Source organism: Aptenodytes patagonicus, chromosome 17 (assembly GCF_965638725.1).
Source record: "Aptenodytes patagonicus chromosome 17, bAptPat1.pri.cur, whole genome shotgun sequence".
NCBI lineage: Eukaryota > Metazoa > Chordata > Aves > Sphenisciformes > Spheniscidae > Aptenodytes > Aptenodytes patagonicus.
Window position 1 is genome coordinate 4756369 of NC_134965.1, and position 20673 is coordinate 4777041.

The 20673-nt window shown below is 42.8% G+C and overlaps 1 protein-coding gene across 7 annotated transcripts in view; it reads left to right on the forward strand.

Annotated features, from left to right (window-relative positions):
- Positions 1 to 20673, forward strand: part of COL26A1 (collagen type XXVI alpha 1 chain) — a 195883-nt gene that overhangs the window by 51335 nt on the left and 123875 nt on the right. For 6 of the 7 annotated variants that reach the window (XM_076354551.1, XM_076354552.1, XM_076354548.1 and 3 more), the window contains one exon: positions 2314 to 2417. In XM_076354551.1, the coding sequence (XP_076210666.1) occupies positions 2314 to 2417 (104 nt within the window). The remainder of the gene's footprint in view (positions 1 to 2313; positions 2418 to 20673) is intronic. The other variant, XM_076354547.1, reaches the window with a different exon arrangement.

Consider the following 20673-nt stretch of genomic DNA (forward strand, 5'->3'; position numbering starts at 1 on the left):
ATGCCTGACTGCACGATGCTGAACAGAGCTGCAAATGTCAGGACTCTTCCAGGAAATTCAGGGTGGGTGGTAGGCTGTGACAGCTGAGCTCCACGTTTGTCATGCCCTGAGAAGTCCTCGCTCGTTTGAGGATTAAACTACAGCTACTTCCCCGACACAGAACTGCTGCCAAGATTCCAGTCTGGCTCAAGCCACTCTCCACACTTCATAATGAAGTTTGAGAGAGCTTTAACATCTTGGTGTTGGCAGAAACATGGTTTTAAAATCACGGTGTGGTTGGAGACTAGCTGGCTCCGGACACTGGTAACAGGGCTGGAGACTTTCATCTCAAGGTCAAATCCAGCTGTGGTGTTAGTGACGAAGTCATGAACTTCTGACTGATGGTTCGGGGCTTACGTGTGGAAAGATGTCTCGAGTCCAACGCCAGGACTGGGAGTTGGGAGACTTGGGTTTGGTTCCTGAACTTTGCCAGAGCTGTTCTGAGAGACCCTCAGCAAGACACTTAAAGTCTTCATGCCTTAGGTCTCTCTGTGAAAAAGCGCTGAAGGTTAACCTACATCAATGTGGTGCCAAGTCCTCAAACTCACTCATGACTGCAAACTCCTGAATACCATTGGATGCAGAAGCGCAAAGAACTAGGTGGGACGAGCTGGCTCTGTCCAGCCCGTATTAGACAAGTGCCTGGATCACAGTTGTCGGTATTAGCAGTAACTGGCGTGCTTTTTGGCAACTCAGAGGGTGAGAACGTAATGTTCTCGGGAGACAGAGTTGCTCTCCCATCACTGGGCGATGCCGTTCCAAGTGCAGGCAGCCCCATGCTCAGGAGGAAGCTTGTGCAGCCCTCCTCTCTGGTGGCTATAGGAGAAGTTGGTTTCTGTGTTTGGCAGCTGGCATAAATAATCAGCAACAGCTTACTGAGAAATTAGTTTCCTAAAGACTGTGTTAACCATGACTGAGCTGCTGCCTTCTTTCCAAGACATACATGGGCAGCCTCTCCTGGCAAGCCTTAGTTACTGCTCTTCAGAGTAACTACCAGTGTCACTGCAGTGCCGTCCTGGATATACACCTGTGCCTGCTACCTCTTGGAGGAGTTTTGGATGAGATTAATGCAATTTCTAGCTCCATTTTGGCCTTGTGCCCAGCTGAGCCTGGGGTAGTGCTGCAGGCCGAGCAGGCTGGGGCAGCGCTCCGTCTCCTGGCAGCTCTCAGCACTGCGGGAGGAGGCTTTTCCCCTGAGGAGACCCGGGTGCTCGGAGCTTGTGTCTGCCTGGCCTTGAGAGAGAAGAATAAAGCTGCAGCCCGCAACACTGTAATCCCAAAGCTTCAGCCTCTCCCTCTGCATGCCAAATTCCTTTGGCTGTTAAATAAGGGTAGGAATTTCGAGGGGAGCTTGTAGATTGACTTCTGTGTTTGCTTTTAGCTTCATGAGTAGCAGCAGTGACTTGTCTGGCTGTATACTGGGAAAACTCTGATTTGCCAGCTTTGAAGGGCCGCTGTTTTAAAAGAAAAGCTGGCATTTATGCAACTGTCCTTTTTGCATTGACTTCAGAATCACTGGTGCCTTGCACAGGTCTGCTTGTGTCTGCCGGTAGCCCTCTAGTTTTCAGTGGGGCATGGCAGTACTTATGCTTTAATTGAGACCCTGGGGGTGTTGTGTGCTGTACACAGAGCTAAAAAAATGTGTCCTGCAGAACCTCAGCTGTGGTGAGGAAGAGCGTAACCCTATTTCAGATGGGGAAAACTGAGGCACAGGTCAGCTAGCTGGAAAAAAGGCTCCATGCAAATCACTGATGTAGTGTTGTGTCATGATGATCTTTGTCACGCTGATGTGTTGATACACCCCAGTGGTGGGGGTGGGAGAAGGGAAGACACCCAAGAGATATATGCAATTTTTGTAGGGAGTAATGTTTTGGAAACTCTATTAGTACTGAGTGAGGAAAGGCTAATGCCAGCCTCTGTTCAACGTCAGAGAAATCCATGTGGAGGTAGAAGGAAACAAGTAGCAGAGATGATGACTCTTGCAACGACTTCGTAGCAATGAGACCTCCACAAAGCATACTGGTGTTATTTGGGGGAGAGGTGTGGGGAAGAGCCAGAAGAGTATGAGGGTTTAAGGAGAAAAATAAGGGTTGTTGAATCAGATCCACGCTGTGATAAACCCTTGCTCTGTTATTTCGTGCGTCTCCTTTTTCTGCAGCTGGGGGTGGCTGGGTGCTCTGGGGATATATGCAGGCAGGAAGATGTGCTATGAATTAGTAGCAACACTGCCCTTGAGTAGGTAAGTGCATTCTGCTGACTTCTTGTTTGTGTTAGTTACAGGACTCTCATCAGGCCCACGTACAAAATGTCCTACCGAACTGTGACCACGCTGGAGTGGAGGTGCTGTCCTGGCTTCACGGGGAGCAACTGTGAAGAGGGTGAGTTATCCAGCAATGCATCTGTCCTTACAGAGCAGCAAGGGGATGTGTGGATGGACTGGCTGGGTTGAGTTGGGTTTTGTTGCTTAATTTGCTCTACGCCTCTCAAACACAGGAACAAATCACCTGTCCTCTTCACTCCCCATCATTACCTGAATGCTCACACACAAGCTCCAAAAGGTGGTCTTGGAAAACAGACCATACTGAATGCCTGCAAAGAAGCCTGAACAGGGAGGGGGAAAGAAATGAAGAAATGGGTACTCAGGGATGACTTGTTTATAGATGTGCTCATGCTTGGTGTCCCCATTGCACAGTCCTTCAGAAAATGCACTTTCTCCATGTCATTGTGTTATCTTCTCTACATCCTACTGTCATCACCATCAGTTGCTGTAGCTGCTGAAAACTGGTCCCTGGATGGCTGCTTGTAAGAGTTATGCCTGTAAGGTCTGGACACAAATAATATGTGTTCCCAGAGAGCTTTGAATTAAATTAGGCACCTCTGGTTCCCCTTCCCACCTGCCCCCTGACTTATTGGTGCAACATTCAGGTTGCACGGTGTATGTGAAAACACAGTTCTGGGTTTGGTATCTGATCTTTCAGAGAGAGGAAAACACAGGGCTCTTTCCAGAGCTGGAAGAAAGTCTTTTCCCTTTCTCATAATGATGGACAAAAAGGGCATGTTTTGCATTTTCCTTCCTAATGTTTTCTGCTTTAACTGTTGCTTCTGGAGCTTTGACACAAGTCCTGCTTCTCCATTGAGTTTCAGGTTTAGGCACTAAGGCATCTGCTGAATCTGTGTCATGAGTGTTCGTGGCTTATGAATGGGAGACAAACTAAGCCTTGAGTTTTCTGTTCATTTGCATCAGGTCAACACAGCCTGCCTCTGCTAGCTGGTGAAGGGTCATTGGGGGTGTCCAACATCTCTAAGACTGCTGTTTGTAGCTGTACCTCGTTTTCTTTCTTCTGTGATATCTTGGTGCTAACCACACAATTCAGGCAAATCTCTAACTAGAAGTTGTCTTGTTACAGTCACAAAGAATGATGGTTGCAGACAGCAGCTCGCTTCAGGCTGCTGAGGAAACAATAGCTTCCCAGAAGCTCAAGAAAAGTCTTAAAAAGTGACAAAGCTACCCTAAATTGTAGTCTGCAGGAGAGAGCTCTGCATTTTAGCATGCTGCTAAAAGAAGTGAGCCTGGGAAAGAGAAGCTGCTCTGTGCAGCTTGGATTTTTACCTGTCGCTGCAGGGGAGAGGGATGCTAAGGACTGTGGCAGAATCGTTATTTCCCAAGTAGCTGCAGCTCAGCCTGGCTGAGGATCTGACCCAGGACCCAAGAAGCCCATGTGTGCAGCCCATTTGTGCCTGTAGGTTTGGACAGGTGTGAGTAATTACAGCTTAGTGGTGCTGCTGGTGTAAAGGAGAGAATCCAGCTCCTTCCCGCAGTGCCAGATCTGTCTCAGCAGAGTTCAGTGGAAATAAAAAGCCAACGTAAGCTTGTTTGAGAAAGTCAGCAGCAATCTCGCAGAAGCAGGTTTGTGGAACGAGGTGACAATTTTATGCAGTCAGTTTTCAAGGTAGAACTGTTCTTTTGGGCTTGGATACGGTCTGCAGAGTGTGAGCAGAAAGCCAGTAGCAAGCCCTCACTTTCATGTGTGAGATTCTTTTTACCTTTTTTCCTCCCTAAAACATCTGGCGCTACCGACAGTCCCATATTCTTGAAAGAAGGAGGAAAATAAAAAAAAAAAGACCCCTTTCTAGTACAGCAGGGTTGTGCCACTTAATTTCTAGCAGCAGTATTGATGCTAGTGGTATGCACAGCACCTCAAGCTGTCCAGAGGCATCAATTTTAAAATTGAAGTATTTACTTTCTCCTTATGTTAATTCTTAATGTTAGTGTCACTTGAAATTGTAAGTAAAAGAGGCTGAAAAGAGTTTTTTAGGGCTTTTTGGCAACCTGATGTAAAGCCTTTTGTACTCTTTCCTTTCTGCACTCTCTCCTACTACAAATTTGGTTCCTCTGAGAGGGTAGGATGCTTACATCTGTGTGGGTCCCTCCTGGAAACAGCAGACAAAAGAAAACAGAAAACTAAACTGAAACAAAACAAAAACAGTGCAGTTATGAAGCTACAGTGAATTACCAGGGTAGAACCTCAAAACACTTTAATCCTTTTTTTTTTTTATTAGCTAGATTTCTCCTCAATATTTCATTTCATTTGTATGTGCAGCTGGTGCTTTTGATGTTGATGTGAGGTAGGTATGATTGAAGGCACATTGGACCTGCACTATTTTTAACTTGCCTTCTTGTTATGTTGCAAATGCTCTAATTCTCTCACAGTCACTATTGTTCTCCATGTGCGTCGTGGTTTAACCCCAGCCGGCAACTAAGCCCCACCCAGCCGCTCGCTCACTCCCCCCCAGTGGGAAGGGGGAGAGAATCAGAAGGGTAAAAGTGAGAAAACTTGCTGGTTGAGATAAAGACAGTTTAATAGGTAAAGCAAAAGCTGCGCACGCAAGCAAAGCAAAACAAGGAATTCATTCACTCCTTCCCATGGGCAGGCAGGTGTTCAGCCATCTCCAGGGAAGCAGGGCTCCATCACACGTAACGGTGACTTGGGAAGATAAAATGCCATCACTCTGAATGTCCTCCCCCCTTCCTCCTTCTTCCCCCAGCTTTACATGCTGAGCATGACGTCATATGGTGTGGGACATCCCTTGGGTCAGTTGGGGTCAGCTGTCCCGGCTGTGTCCCCTCCCAGCTTCTTGTGCCCCCCCAGCCTGCTCGCTGGTGGGGTGGGGGGAGAAGCAGAAAAGGCCTTGACTGTGTGTCAGCACTGCTCAGCAGTAACAAAAACATCCCTGTGTTATCAACACTGTTTTCAGCACAAATCCAAAACATAGCCCCATCCTAGCTACTGTGGAGAAAATTAACTCTATCCCAGTCAAAACCAGCACAATGTGTCAGCAGGATAGCAACTACAGTGGCTCTGAGCTTCCACTTCAAGATGTCTCCTGTTTCCAGAGACTGAAGTAAAAAGTTTTGTTTCCCAATGGGCCCTGGAATAATAAGGTTGCGTTTTCATGAGTAGCGCAGGCTAAGTCAGGAGATAATGGATTGATCAAGCACACAGAGGAGTTTTGGGAGTTGTATGGGCATGGCTGTGGGGTCCCTTCTTCAGACTGATGGTGTTTTTTGCATCTTGAGGCTTGAGGGATCCTATCTGTTGATTCTTTCTTTAATCCCCAGTGAGCAGGGTTGATACTAGCTCCTTTTTTGTGCTGTTCTGGAGCAGTGTCTTTGGGGGAGCCACTGTAGCCTGTCTGGAGGATGGATTATTTTTACTAGCTGTCTTTTTATGAGGCCTTCCTTGCCCTTTTTTAATTTATTTCTTTTAGCGTTTTATGAGGGAAGATAGGATGGTGGGAGGGTGAACCAAGGAAACAAGTCAAAGAACTTGAAATCATTCAAAGGCTGCAGTGCAGCTATTTCCAACATGCATACTTTCTCGTTATCTCCCAAATGGCAGGTCAACTTTTCTTTTGCAAAGGATACAGTTCAGCGTGGATGTCTAGCCCCAAAGTATGACAGACTCCTGATGAGACTGGCTTGTTGTAACACACTTTCAATGAGAAAACTCCCCTTCCACAGTAACATACTGTGCTCTGATAGAGCAAGCTGTTAAATGCAATTAGATTATTACAGAGTGTCTTGATCCTCAGCTAATAAGTTTAGCTTGAGAAAGTAACCACTTAACTGTCACCAGCTGGCAGGCACCTACATTAATGCTGAAGGCTGCACATTGTTTAGATTTAAATTATCTTGGGAATTTAACTCTTGCATTGTAGCTGATAAAGAGCAGCATCATCTGGAGGAAGACCAGCTCTGGAAGCGGGTGCAGATTTTGCTACTCGGTGGGCTATTAATTTACTGAGGTGGGGATGGCTGCTTCCAGTCTGTTTCCTTTAAGTCGATACTGCTTGGGGCTCTCCCCCCTTCCCTTCATTGCTTTCCCCTCATGCAAAGGTATGTCAACATTTGAAAGGTCTCTAATTCCTTTATTGTTTTTGTGGAACTGTGACCAGCTAGTTGATAGATAGTTAAAAATCACCAGTTGTACCAAGGCTTCCCAAAGGGTTTCTTGCAACTTTCTTGGATGGAGAAAGAGACTTGATGCAAACAAGTCTGGTGAATTTAACTGTCAGTAGATGCTGATTTTTATTTTCCAGTTTCAGGGTTTTTTTGTTTTGTTTAAACTGGAGCCCAAGCCTAGGACAGGAAATGAATCCACTGAGCCACCCAGTCTGCTGACTGCTGATATAAAGAACATATGGACGAGGGCAGTGCAGAGGTGAAGTGGTTTAGCTATTGCAATCATGCATCAAGCTGATTGATTTGAATCCAAGATGATGCTGACATTTCAACTCAGCCTTTTTTCTATATGGCTGAAAGTTCAAAGGCAAGTGCAATCTCTTGGGAGAGGAAAAGTGTCCCTAGCAAGTTCAGGGGCTCAGCGCTGCCCTAGAGCTCTCCAGCTAGGCAAGGTCTTATTTCACTTTACAAATCTAACATAGATTTCTTTCTTGTTTGTTTGTATTGCTTGAATTTGGGACAGTAGCCAGTATCCTATTTACCCCAGAAGTAGATTGATGATAGACAGCTTAGCTGTTTGGGCAAGAAGCAGCTCCAAGAGTAACCTTGGCACCTCTAAAGTGATGCCAACGTGATTCCAAGCTTACTTTTTTTTTCCCTTTCCATAAGAATACAAGTAGGATAGAAAATTTGAGCAGCCTTGTTCAAGTAATGGTTTAATTTTAGAACTTCCCTTCCCCCCCCCCCCTTTCAGTTCTTGGAATATTTTTATCTACTTTTAATAACTATTGTTTGCATCTTGTCATCCTGATATTTTTCAAACCTCTTAGATTCCCATGTGTTTACGGTCTTCAAAGCAGCATAAGAAAATGAGGACTTTCCTCTTGGTATGATAGAGTGCAAAAACCCTCTCTTTTTTTACTGCTGGTTCACAAAGTTTCTTGGTCTCAGGAGGAGAGATGCAGAACAACATTGCCAGGAAAATCTTAAACTAGCAAATGCAATTATGATACAAAATTTGAAGAGGCCATGAGAATGAACATCAAAACTAGAGACCTGAAAGTTTGAAAGCCCATTAAAGTGCTCTAGAAGGAAGGGTATTCAAAGTGGTGTTGATGGGACCTCACTTCTTCAAGTCTTGGGTTTGCTCCCCTGTGAACCATTAAACATAGAACTGTCAATCTATGTGAAAATACAATGTGAAGATTGTGGAGTAGCATTTCCCATAATATCAACTCTCTTCAGGAGTTGAGCTTGTGTGAGTTTTTTTCTTTTGTCAAGTACTTTAGTTCTTTCTTGTTTCTCCCTCTTCCTCATAGCCACCGTTTGGAAGTAAGGGGAGTTAAGTCTGTGTATCACATACAGAGCTCTTTGCTGCCACTGAGCATTTTTTTATCTTGTCCTTAGAAACTGAGAAAATGTAAGAGAAGGCAGTGGGAGTTGAGAGGCATTGCACTATCTGTTCCTATTGCTGCTAAATCCTAGTACAGTGAAGTTTTCCCACTTCAGCAGAGTCCAACTCCTGTCATAATCAAAGTAAAAGCTTCCATTTGAACAGTGAAATTCTCCCAGAGGTGGTTGTCCCGGTCCTCTCTGGTTAGCAGGGTGGTTCTATGCTGCGAATGTGTGGCAGACTGAGATACCTTCCTTTCAAGTTTGGATCTAGCACAGATCCTTGCATGTATGTAGTTACCTACTAGAGACTGGCTCAGTAATTCCTTTAGTGAAATGTGACTTCGCTCTCATTTTGAGACCTTTGTTTCAAAGTTCAACATTTGGTTCCACATAGCAAACTTGCTTCTAAAAATATCTTCTCATTCCAAAGTTTAATGTTTATTAGATACGATGAGTGAATTATGTGAATACATGTTATAGACTATTAAGTGCAACCTGAATTTCCTAATAATTATCTAGTTAGTAAAGCAATTACTAAGTAGGTAGTAAAATATGGTAACTAACTCCATAAACTTACCTTCAAAAATATTTCATGAAAAAACATCAAAACATGTTGATCACCCTTGATGGAATTGCTGATGTATGAAAGCAGCTTTCTGAGTAATGATGTTTGTGTACCTATAGTACACAGGTGTTGGACAGTATCTACCCTGATATTTTCTTCCATAGCATAATGCCTCCAGCTCCTCCATATGTTATACCTCCTTCTGCTTGTGTTTCTGGTGGCCTCTTCAACATAAGGCAGAAGGTCCACCAGAAGTTTCCCAAACTACTCTACAATGTGTCACCCAATTCCTATCCACTCCCATCACCATGCTGACTATTCGGCAACCTCTGGCTTCAGGCGTAACGTGTGTCACCCTTGATCAAATTTTCTGAGGAGTTCCTGGAGTGTGTGGTCACTGTTGGAAGAATGTGCAGCCTGCTGAGAGCGCTTTCTTGGCATCAGTGCTGTGTGACTACTTGAACAATTTCTAAATGTTCATCTTTTCTTTCGATACACAGTAACAAAAAAAAAAAATCAAAAACCCAAACAAACAAAAACCCAAACTCTGTCAGATTTCCAAAGACTTTGACACTGCATTCCAGCATGAGTAGTTTCATTTTTTTTGGACGTTTTTAATCTGAACGGAGAGAATTTCATTCAGCACCTGATGTCAAAATATTCCGAGTGCTAAATATCTGCAGATGTTATCTAAACATAATTAGAAAAGCTGCATGCCGTACTGTTACATTGTCCCAATTTTTTTAGCTCCCATCAAATTACTGTGGTATGTAGAGAATCTTTTTTATTTTGATAAGCTATTTGTTTACTTTCCCAAATGTATTGGACGCTTTCTGTTTCTCTTAGCTGTGTGTTTCTTAACTCACAAGTGACAGACCCACCTATTTATAGTTAATGGCTTTCCTATTTGCTTTATTTCTAATCAGGAGTGAACATAACCTTACCTTGGGTAGGGCTCACACAGGACCAGGCTGTGAGGCTCTGTGCGTGTCTACTCTGCCTGGATCATTCTCGCCATGCTGGCACGATTCTACCAACTGCTGTCAAAGGAGACAAGCATGTGGGCTTCTTTAACAACTTCTGCCTGTCTGTAGGTGCTGGAATAACTAATTGATAGGCATGTTTTCTGGGAAGTGGTGGGGTGCAGCAGAAGGAGGTTAGAGTTGAGAAGGAGGTCCTGGGTGGTTGACTTGAGCTTCTGAGCTCCTACTGCTGTAGTAAAGCAGGTTCTGCCATTACACAGAACGGGTGCCAGTGGCAAGGTATGGCTCTTCCGTGTCTCTGCCAGTGTTGCTGCTTCCTAAAGAAGTTTCACCTTCATCTTCCATGCAGCTGTCTTTAGTGTATGAAAACAAGTAGAGTCACAATCATGATCCTGGATTTGCTGGAAAGACCAAAAATGATGAATTACTAGAATTAGATGGTGTATGAAATTGGGCAGGGTCTTCATTTTTGCCTGTTAGAGATGGCAGGGGTTGGTTCTGCCTTGAAGCTGGGAGCCTCTTGAGGTTCTTTTTATCTGCTTCAGTGACAGAGCAAGTAAGTGCTGACGAGCTGGGCTACATTAGAGGCAACTGTTGTCAAAAATATTGTCAATCGGTGATTGGAGCTGCCATTGGTGATGCTAGTTTCATTGAATCCTACTTTGAGTACTTATGATCCTTTAAAGAACGTAAAGGGTAGTAATCTTGAAGCACTCAGCAAAGCAGATAAACAACTAGGAAAAGGTCCACAGAAAGAAATTGCTTTCATTAGGGAGTTATAATGTGTTGATCACAGGAGTAGATGAGCAAAATTTTCAGGACACTGCTGGTAAGGAGGTCAGCCAAGGGGACACAGTGCTCTCTGCAAACTCTGCTGTGAGCCTGTAAACAAAGCTTGAGGGAGAGTGGAAAAGGTAGACCTTTGACTCCAGTAGCTGGTTACTGAATGGCAAATGCTGCCAATTCTTATTCATCTGTGGTGCTAGTGTGTTTTTTAACAGGTTAGGACTTCCTGATGGGATCAATTTGATCAGCCAGGAGAATGGAAGCATGGAAATCGGGCACTGCATATCTCTTTCTCTTGACCAAAGATTCAGGGATGGTGGAGCTGAGAGCCTTTAAGAAGTATTTTCTATTAGACTCGTATAAGCATTCTTAGACACATCTCTGGTGGTTGATTTGTTAGATATTGAAACTTTTGCGCCCAGGTGAGCTCTTGAATTACTTGGGAATAGAATTTGAGGTGTGGGTTCTGAAGAGCCCATACAACCTCTTGACAGTGTCATCTTCCTTTCATAATCCTTACTGCCTCCTTCAACCCTATGCTTTTAACTTGCTGCTTTCTCATGTAGATGTTCCCTTCAGAGCTTCTGTCTTCCCCCAAAATTATAACTTATTTCCCATCCATCCTCACAATGGTGAACCTTTTATTTGCTTGAGGCCATTAGAAGGGAGTTGTGTTTTCCCCATATGTAAGACTCGCATTATTACAGTCTCCAGGATAATAAATCTACATTGTGAACTTCTAAATCTGCTTAGGAATTGGAGGGGATTTCAAAAGACATCTGACTTCTTTATTCTTCCTTCTTCCCCCTCCCTTCCCTCCTCCCCCCCAAATCCTTGAGGGCCATATCCTCCAATGGGTTTGGAGTTCAGGTTTGTTTTGGGGTTTTCTGGTTTTTTTGTTGTTTGTGGTTTTTTTTTAAATATATTTGGTCTTGTCAAACTTACAAACTGTGGTGAAACCTTGCAACAGAAGGATTACCTAAGAAATATAGGGATTGTCTTGCTTTCATCAGGTTTAGAAATGCTTCTGACATAGAAGCAATTCTGCTTTTACTGCAGGGAGCTGGAATAACTATCGCTAGTCCATGCTAAACTCTAATCCTGAGGTTGACAATCGTCAGCTCAGAGGGCAGTGAATGGACAAGATGCTCATGACACTTTTTCTTTTAAATATTTATTTTGGTAAGCCACAGATTGCAGGATGATCTCCCTGAAAACCTGTCCACAGAGGCTGTCCTAACATGAGTTGTGCAAAATGTATTCCTGCCCTTTTGGAGAAGTCTGAAAAGTGTATAATGATGAGATAGCTAAGGTGGGTGCTCATAACTTGGGGAGATATCCCACGTGGTGTATTTGCTACTTTCACAGGTGGTTGGGCTGTGTGAGAAGGCTGGCTCCTTTGATTTCCAGTATCCAGATCTGGAGGCGTCTTCTGATGGCTGCTAGTTTTTGCCACCTGCCTTCCTAACCTTTGTGGGTTGAGTTGATGTTGCTGGTCTATGAAGAATAGAGGAGGGATGACCTTGAGGAAGCAATTTTGTGTAAACAGACCAGATTGTTGCTATTATTAAGAGTCATGTGGAAATAGCCAGAAGGTTGGAGGACTTAGCTAAGCCATCAATTCTGTCCAGGATAAGGACTTTGGACTGAATGCAGAGCATGCTGCAAAGTTCATGCAGCTGCTGCCAGTGTAGTGTCCTCCTGTGTTAAAAGGAGGATGTGACACCTTATGCTGTCAGTCCTGCAAATGTAGTTAGTACCAAAATAATGAAAAACATTCTCCTGAAAAAATCCACCCTGTTTCTCTTTTCTGCAGAAATTCCTGTCAGAGGTGGTGAAGGAAGGGTGGGGTTGTGTTTAAAACAAAAGTTAGCAGTTTCTGGAGTGCACACCACACTACCAGTTGCATATGGAAGTGCTAAATGAGACGAATAGTTCCTAATTGGTGTCCACTGTTCATTTTGATGCCTTTCAAGTGAATTATAGATAACAATGGAATAAGAATTAAAACCATCTGCTAAAACTGTATCTAAGCTTCCTTGCTGCTGCAATAACTTATTTGATTTTTTTTTTTTAAAAAAATCAGGAATAAGAAATGAGGCTTAGGCCTTTAATATGAAGTGCCTACAGTTGGAAGAGGTGGCAATGGAAAGGACTATCTTCTTTCCTTCACTGAATTTGCAAGGCTATTGCACATTTAACAAGCTGTTTTGTGTTTAATTTTTGAGCATAACACTTAAGAAATTACAGCTCCCTCCCTATTGCTTTTAAAGGGCTTGGTTATGAAATGTGTGGACTTAATGTTGCTGTCAAACAGTGTTGAATGGAATGGTTTGTTGAGGAAGAACTTGTTGAATTTCTTCCAGGAGAATACTTGAGCGGCCAAGTAATGCCTGGTGTGCAGAGTGCCATCTCTTTTCTTATGAATGCAGTAATTTATTTACTTATCCTCAATATCTGGCCCTAGCAGTGGAGACTTGCACAGATATGAATGTTGGTGAGAATAAGGGAGATGTGAGGGGGATCGTTCCTGGTTTTCATTCCTAGATATAATCTTCACCTCTAGGTGTGACTCTGGCTTCAGAGTCCTGCTGCCATCTCTTATTCCTGTCTTGTCACATACTGGAGGAGAGACGAGAACATACTTTGCACCACGTGAGTTCTAAGATTCCTGTGCAGAGCTGTTCTAATAATGAGTTGTCACTTTGCATGAGTGATGGAGGAATATCTCGTACTGCTGAGGTTTAAAGACATGAGAGTAAAGGAAATTCCTTTAGACGGGAGACTTCATTGCCAGCTTTCCACAGACAGCAGATGGACAGGCCAATTTACTCTTTTTGCAAAGAGTTTTCTAACAGTTTTAAAGCTGTTGACAGTGCAAGCTGTTTGCATGTGTAAGTGGTAAGAAGGGTATAAGGTGTTGCAAGACAAAGGGGAAAGGCTGAAGAAGGCCATAGAGTATACAGGGAGTAGTGCAGTTGGTAGCGAGCTGAACTGGAGCCAAGCTTTGGGGTGAGGCAGATGGAGATCTTTCTGTTTCCACCTTAGAGACTCTTGCCTCTTTTTTTTTTTTAATGTAGGTTTTTCATTAAATGAGTTAATGCAGTTGGTACAATAACATTTGTGTTTTCTGTGATAACTAATTCCAGTTGCGGCCTGCTCAAAAACATCAACATAATGAAGAGTTCATGCAAGTGCAGTACCTAAGCAGGCTAAGCCTCATCCACACAAAAGCTTTCTTCAGGCAGAAGAGATTTACTAGGGACCTAAATCTCCAGTACAACCATTACAGCTATTCTGGGATGCTTTGCCATGTGGAAATGGGATTGCAAGGAATTGGGATGCAGGTGGAATTGGTATTGCAAGCCCAGGAGTAGGAACAGAGGAGGATTTGCCAGAGAAGTTTGAGACTGGCTTTGTGTTTTGTAGAAGACTTCAAGGTGAAAGCAAGAGGTAGGCATCAAATTCCCATGTTGCTGAATCCTAGACTTTATTCTTACTCAATTCCTTGTTATTAAAAGGGGAACCAAAAGTGTTCCTACAGATAATAATTTCTAGTGGAGTCGAATTTCAGTTTAATATGGAGAGGTGCTAGGCAAAAGCATGTTCAATGCGTGTCATTCCAACACCATGTCTTGTCTTTGTGAGCTAGTTAGCAGGATAAAGGCAGCAAAGTTAGTACAGCTCTATTTGGGAAGCTGCAGGAATGTTCGTTAGATGGAGCAACTTTGAAATACACAGTTCACTCAAAAGAAATCCTGTGCTGTAATTAGTAAGGGTTCAGATTGTGTCAGTTTGGGCAGAGGTGTCAAATGGACTTGTACCAGGGGCTGTTCTCAGTCCAGTATGGCTTGCTATTTCATTTTAAAGTTAATGTAAGGAATGGAGAGCGCCCTCTAATCAGATCTCTGTGTGATAGATGCTGAGCAGTACTGGGTATGCATGGTAGACTAGGATTAAAATGCAGTCAAATCTTGATTAAATTGTAGACTTGAGCAGAAATCCATAAAGTGAGATTGTCAAGGACAGTCACAGAGGCAGGAATAATCAAGTGCACAAAATGGAAGGAGGCTCTGAAGGTAGCAGGATCCCAGGGGAAGGAATGGAGTTTGTGGAAGACAGTAGAATGAAGCTCTGCTCTAAACTCAGGAGAAGAAATGCCATCTTGGAGTCTGGTGCTACAAATACTCTGACCAGGTGTAATGTTTAGTACTAATGCATCCATGAGACTGCCTGACACACAACAGTTAAAATGTTTATGAATAGGGGTGCCTGCCTGTGTATGTGTCACTGTTTCTCAGAGAGGTCAAATTTCAGGATTTACAGTGACTTCAGCCTTGTTACTGCTTAATTCACGTGAAAGCTAGTCCTAACTGGTGTTGCACATCTGAGCCCCACGATCTTAGATATTGTAAGGGGTGTGTTGCATATGTAAAGGAAAGTATTTGGCTGGGAAAGGAATATGCCTTTTGTAGTTGATGGGATTTGAATATGTTGTACTGTTAAATAATTAGATCGGTTAACTTTGACTACTAGCTAGAGTAGTTAGTAGGTATATGTTATATGCAACTGAAAATAGCATCAGCCCAAATGAGCTTTTCTAAAAATAACATAATTAGCAGTCATTAAGGGCTTAACTCATCTTTTTCAAATCTGGACAAGAAGTAGGTATAAACTCATTCTAATGACTACGTGCATGTGATTACAAAGAGGAGGAAACATTTAATCATTTCCTAAACTAGTGTAGCATTGCAAGATATCCTGATTGTCACTGCAGCGAAAAGAACACTTGTTGGATGGGTCTTTAGCAACTTTACAGTTCCAAAATAAATGAAGGCTGGGAAAGACTTGCTGGTGAACTTCCTGAAGAAACAGGCTATGATTCTATCTACTGTGAGCTAGTTTTTGAAAAACATTTAATAAAAGACTCCATCAAAATGTGTAAGAGAGTGAAACATCACCATTTAAACAGGCCGTACTAGGTCCCTCAACCACCAAAGCAGGAAAGACATTAAGGAATGGCTCTGTGAAAATCCGCTGTCATGAAGTTCATTAAAGACTGATAAATTTTATTCTGGACTTGTAACATATGCTTCTTGCTCGGGCTCCTGATTTGTCTCCTCCTTGGATAACGCATCCAAATCCACAAGTAACATGCAAGTTTGCATTTCATTTTGAGCCCAGCAGGCATACAGCAATGAGGTTACAAGACCTTTCCAAATGAGCCTGGAGGGACTTGTTGGCTAGAGTTTGGATTTCTGGCAAGCAGCTTACTCCAGCTCTTTTCTGTAATAAACTCAGGGTTCAGTCCCCGGCCTCTTATAGATACTGAGCACTGTTGCGTGTCTCTGGATAATCAGTCACTGGAAAGGCACAGATGTTTCAAGATGCGTAGCAATGGGTGCAGCATATAAGAAAGGCAACATCAGGGTCATACTACAGATGCAACCACATCTTACATGTGCTCTTTCTTCACAGGAAAATTCTTGTAACGTTTGCGGTTTTCTGGTTGCTAATACCATCAAATGAATAACGCAAAAACTAATAATGCTTGTGACTTTTATTTGCTGTTCATTAAGCCTTGCAATGCCATGGATGGCTGATGCCTCTACTGCAGGCAGATCCAATAGAAGAGCATTACAGTAATGAATAGTGGTGTGCAGGATTGACCAAAGCAGTGGCTTAAATTAATTTGGGCAGCAATTCTAACAAAGTTAGAAGGATTATAGATATATGGGACTAGAAGATGTCCTAGTCCTTGCCTGGTTGTAGAGATATTACGAGATGGTTGAAGAAATTCCTGCATTTTTTTCTTTTCCTGTAAATGAAATACACTCCTTGTTACACAAGCATAAAAGAGAAGAAAACAAACCCAGTGAGGATTTGGAATTTGATGTTTAATTTTTTGTAAATGATGACTTTCGTAGCAGTAATGCTAAAGAAGTCTTTGGTGTGTATCCACTGTGGAAAGTGTAGGGGCCTACACTGATTCCTATGTGGTCCTTCGTTTTAAAAACCTTGAGGAACATTCATGGCAGGTAGACTTCAATTAGACTAGTTCTTGTTGCTAGTGACTGTGCCAAATGTGGCTCCCTAGATCAAGCACTAGAGGTTTCTGTTGAAGGTATCAGGTCTTGTTCTCATGGAAAGAGTGTTTTCTACAGCACAAGCTGTAGAAACTGCTGTGGTACCATTGAGACACTGATGGAAATTGTGAAGTGTCTTGGTTAATTAGTTCTTCTCCAGTGGCCAATTTGGGCGATAGATACAAAACTATTGCTGTTGTAAGCCACTGTTTTTTAGCTTCAATGGTAGAGGCCTGTGCTTAAGTAACAAAGATTCTGGTTTTCTCTTTACTGGTGGTGGGAGTTGTTAAATCCATATGGCTCATAGTACTTGCGTAGTGATGGCTCCAAATGCTGCAGTTAGTTGTATTGCTGCAGGGCTTTACGCTGTAAAATATTATAGCCCATTAAATAAGGGGAACAAGCTATTCTTAAAGTTGGCTTATTTGATCTTTTCAAACTTCCTCAAGTGATTAAGCAAACAGTGGCTTTTCAAGCATTCTCCAGTTGCATTACCTGCTAAACACATCTCCCGGTGTGATCTGCCAAAGATGCCTTGAACGCTGTACTTCTGCTGTGTACTTGCTAGTCCTTGTGGAGACATAAATAAGCAGTTATTTCTATTGCATCTAGACTGTCTGGGTGGGATGCAGAGGATGGGTATTGGTTTACGTTTAATATAACGTAAACTTGAAGATTCTTGCTTTTTGTCTTAATATTAGCACTCACAGCAAGACAGCAGCTTATTAGCTACACAGGAAAATAAACCATTCTCCTTGCTATGCGAGTAGTTCAAGTTTGTTTATAGTATGCGTCTGTACAAAGGTATCATCCTTGAATGATACAAAGGTATCATTCGCTTGTCTTAAGGAAGCAGAATGATTACTACCAGTGGTGATTAGGATGATAACCATAAAACTGTAAGCTCTTTACAGAACAGTGTAAGTAACAAGATCCTTCATACAATTAATGGGGAATGTGAATGAGCATTTAGATGGCTCTATTAATGTCTAGTGGCAGACTTTTCTAGAATGAATGTCCTTTGACACTCAGCACTGGTCTCCTAGACCTGGACAATTGTGAATACTATAAACTCTGGAATATAAACCTTCACCCTGGAATCTGTTTTTGCTACAAGTTCAGCCATGTTAAGCTTTGGTCTTTGATTTAAGCAGGAGAGACAGAGTAAAAGTAAGTTTCACTCTTCAAACTCATTAAAAGCTGGTAGGAGAAAGAGAAGACCGTGTTCCTGAAGGTATATCAAAAGCTGATTATTTATCAGTCCTTTGTCCTTAGAGTTGTGATGATCCCAGAGTGAGTGAGTATCCTTTTTCCAATCCACATGGTTTTGTACCTCGTTTATATCTCAAATCAGCAGAAACTCTGATCTTCACCTGGCTTTTTATGGCAGCTTGTAGAACTGTAAATGCGAATACACTCTGACAGCAAACCCTAAATCAACCTTTGGTCACTGCAAGCTGGAATGATTTGAAAACCTGTGTAACCTTTTGACCAAACCTGGGCTGATGTTCAACATCTTTAACAAGAACTGAAGCCAGAACAGCCCCGATGACTTCATATTTTCGTTATAAGCCAGCTGTAGACCCTAATGTACACTCAGGTTGGGACAGAGGATGTAACGGGTCAGCTGCACCATTTGGGCAGGAATGTGCTTGCCCCCTTCGGATCCTGTGAGCGATGGCATTCTCACTGCTGCTCTTATCTGGCATTGAAAAGCAGGGGCCGCTTTCTTCTCCTTTTCACCACCGCTCATGAGCATCAGCTATCTCAGAGCAGTCTTTGTCAGCACCTGTCATGGTTTTCCTTTGCTCTCCAGCTCTCACCATGGCGCTGAATGGTGTGACACTGTGGGCTGCTCCCTGTCAATAATCAGTGTAGCTCTGCACAAACCCTGCATTACAGCAGTGTGCCGGGTTTGTCGGTCCAGGTTTGAATCCCTGGTGTGCGTGTGATTTGAAAGGAGCCTGAACCATCGATGTGGAACCGGGGAGTTGTGTGTTTAAATTCTTTGTTCTGGCACAGATCCTGGTGTGACTTGATGTTACATTGATGGGGATTGATCCAGGCAGGGATGTGATAGCTCTGCATCTGCATTAACCAGCTGAATAGAAGCTAGATTCAGTTTGGGTGCAATAATCAGCCTCTTATTTAGCCCTATTAGTGCAGTAGTATGGGTCCTCTCCTGTTGGCTATTAGCTGAAATGGTTCCCTGTTTCTGAGTGGGTGTTGGAAGAGCTAAGAAGTAATCATCAAGTTTTTTTCTGACTAATACAGATGACAGAGGAAAGTTGGACCACTTATGTTTATATATGTAGGAAAAGTGGTATAACAAAACTCTGTGGGGCCCGTATGGAAGGGGAAGGTGATTTTATTTTAAAACACATAAATATGTTGATTCTACCCACTCACATTCTTGTAACTGTGAGCACTTGTGTGGTCTGGATTGGATGACTTGTGACATGGAGAAAAAGGGACAGTCATTGTCAAGTCCTGTGTCTTTTGGGTCTTTCCCGACTGGTGATGACGGCTGGATTTTGGACAGTTTTACGCCTTTTAGATATCAACAATAGTTATGATGTATCCTTTTGACTTAGAATTTTGCTTACGTCATCCTCTATAACTCTTATCCAAGGTTGCTGCCCATTGTCTTTGACCTTTTTTGGATATCTTCAGGGCTATAGTTTGTCTTCCCACTGAGATAACAGGAAGAGGCATGGTGTGTGCTGTGTGATGTAACCTTCATGTGTATTTCATTCTTATCAATGTTAATGTTTCTGTCAAAAAAACCAGTTGGCAGTTGGACTAGGTGATTGTTGTAGGTCCCTTCCAACTGGGACTATTCTATTCTAAAAATAAATAATTTCTGAGTGTGTGACATACCTGTGCCTTTTGAGATGCATGTTACGGACTATGTGTTCCACCCAATGCACCTATAGACCCAGGTTTCTCTTCAGGATCTTTAGGTTGCCTTGGATGTGACAGCACAGGAGTTTCTCTGTGCTTGCTGCCATAAAGACAGTTTTGATGTACACTGAGGCATCCTCCTGTGTGCTCTAATCCTAGCTCCTGCTCCTCCTTGGCTAGCTCTAGTATCCAGCATGCCTGTGCTTACAATGCCAGTAAAAAAAAACCCCAACAAAAAAACCACACACACAAAAAAGCCAAAACCAAAACATCATTTAGTGTTCAGGTTGCACAGGTTTTTTTACCCCATTCCGATGTCTAAATCCCACTTCATTGACGCAATAGGATGCTTCAGGCCACACTCTCCAGGGCAGTGATTGCAACTCTTCATGTGATTAAAGTCACTTGGCCAGTAGCTCTTATCACCAGGGGGTTCATTCCTCTAGTAAGAGTGGCTGGTGGATGTTAACTACGCTGTAGTTCCAGCTTTTGTAGCCTCAGGATTCTTGTCTCAATAGTGAGAATATGCTGGTATTTGTTGTTATCCCACCTGAGACCCACAGGCTTACTTTGCTGTATTTGGATAACTGGTTTATCGTATGGGCATACAGCAAGGTCTAGTGTGTCTGTAGCTGTCAATCTCCGTAGGCATACAGTAGATGGTTTTTATTGCCCTTGCTTATCTGGCTGTCCTTCACTGTTTTAATATGAACCATACCAAATAAAGCTGCCTGAGAATTGAAGATTATCTATGGTATTCGTCACTTTTAGGAAGGGGAGTTGGTTTAATGTTGGCTTTTAGCATTTGCTAGGCCTTGTCTCCTTGACAGAAAACAACAGACTAAAACGATTACCAAGAACAGCTGCTTAGAAGGGGCTTTGGATATTTTTTCCGCTTTTGCTGACCTGAACCACAGCAATTATAAGTTCTGGTTATTGTAAACTTACCACAGAACACAAGGCATACCTTAAAATGATGTCATGTCTAGACACACAATTCAGGTATAAATTATGGAGAGAAAGTAGCTTGTTCAGTGGTTAAACTGTAAAAATTTAACAAGATATTTCTGTGTCTCTAGCCTTCACTCTTGCATACGTATTTCTTTACCTCTTACCAGGAGAATTCTGTGACTGCCTCTTAATTTTTTTGTGTTGGGAGATGGAATTTCCTCCCTGTTCTCCATTTCATTTCCTATTTCTGCCTCGCTGGGTCTCGAGGGAAACAGTGGAGCCATCTACTTAGAGCCCAGAACTAGAGAGGAAGACTCTTGGGTCCAGTCATGACTCAGGCAAGGTCACACAAGGGGTGATATACGGCAACCTTTTAAAAAACTGGCTTGCTATTTTGGGTTACTTTGTTTTATGGGATGGTAGGGGAAAAGAGAAGAACTCCACTATGGTGCCCAGATGCTTGATTTTCAGAAGTATTCACTATTTACCGTCTTGGCAACA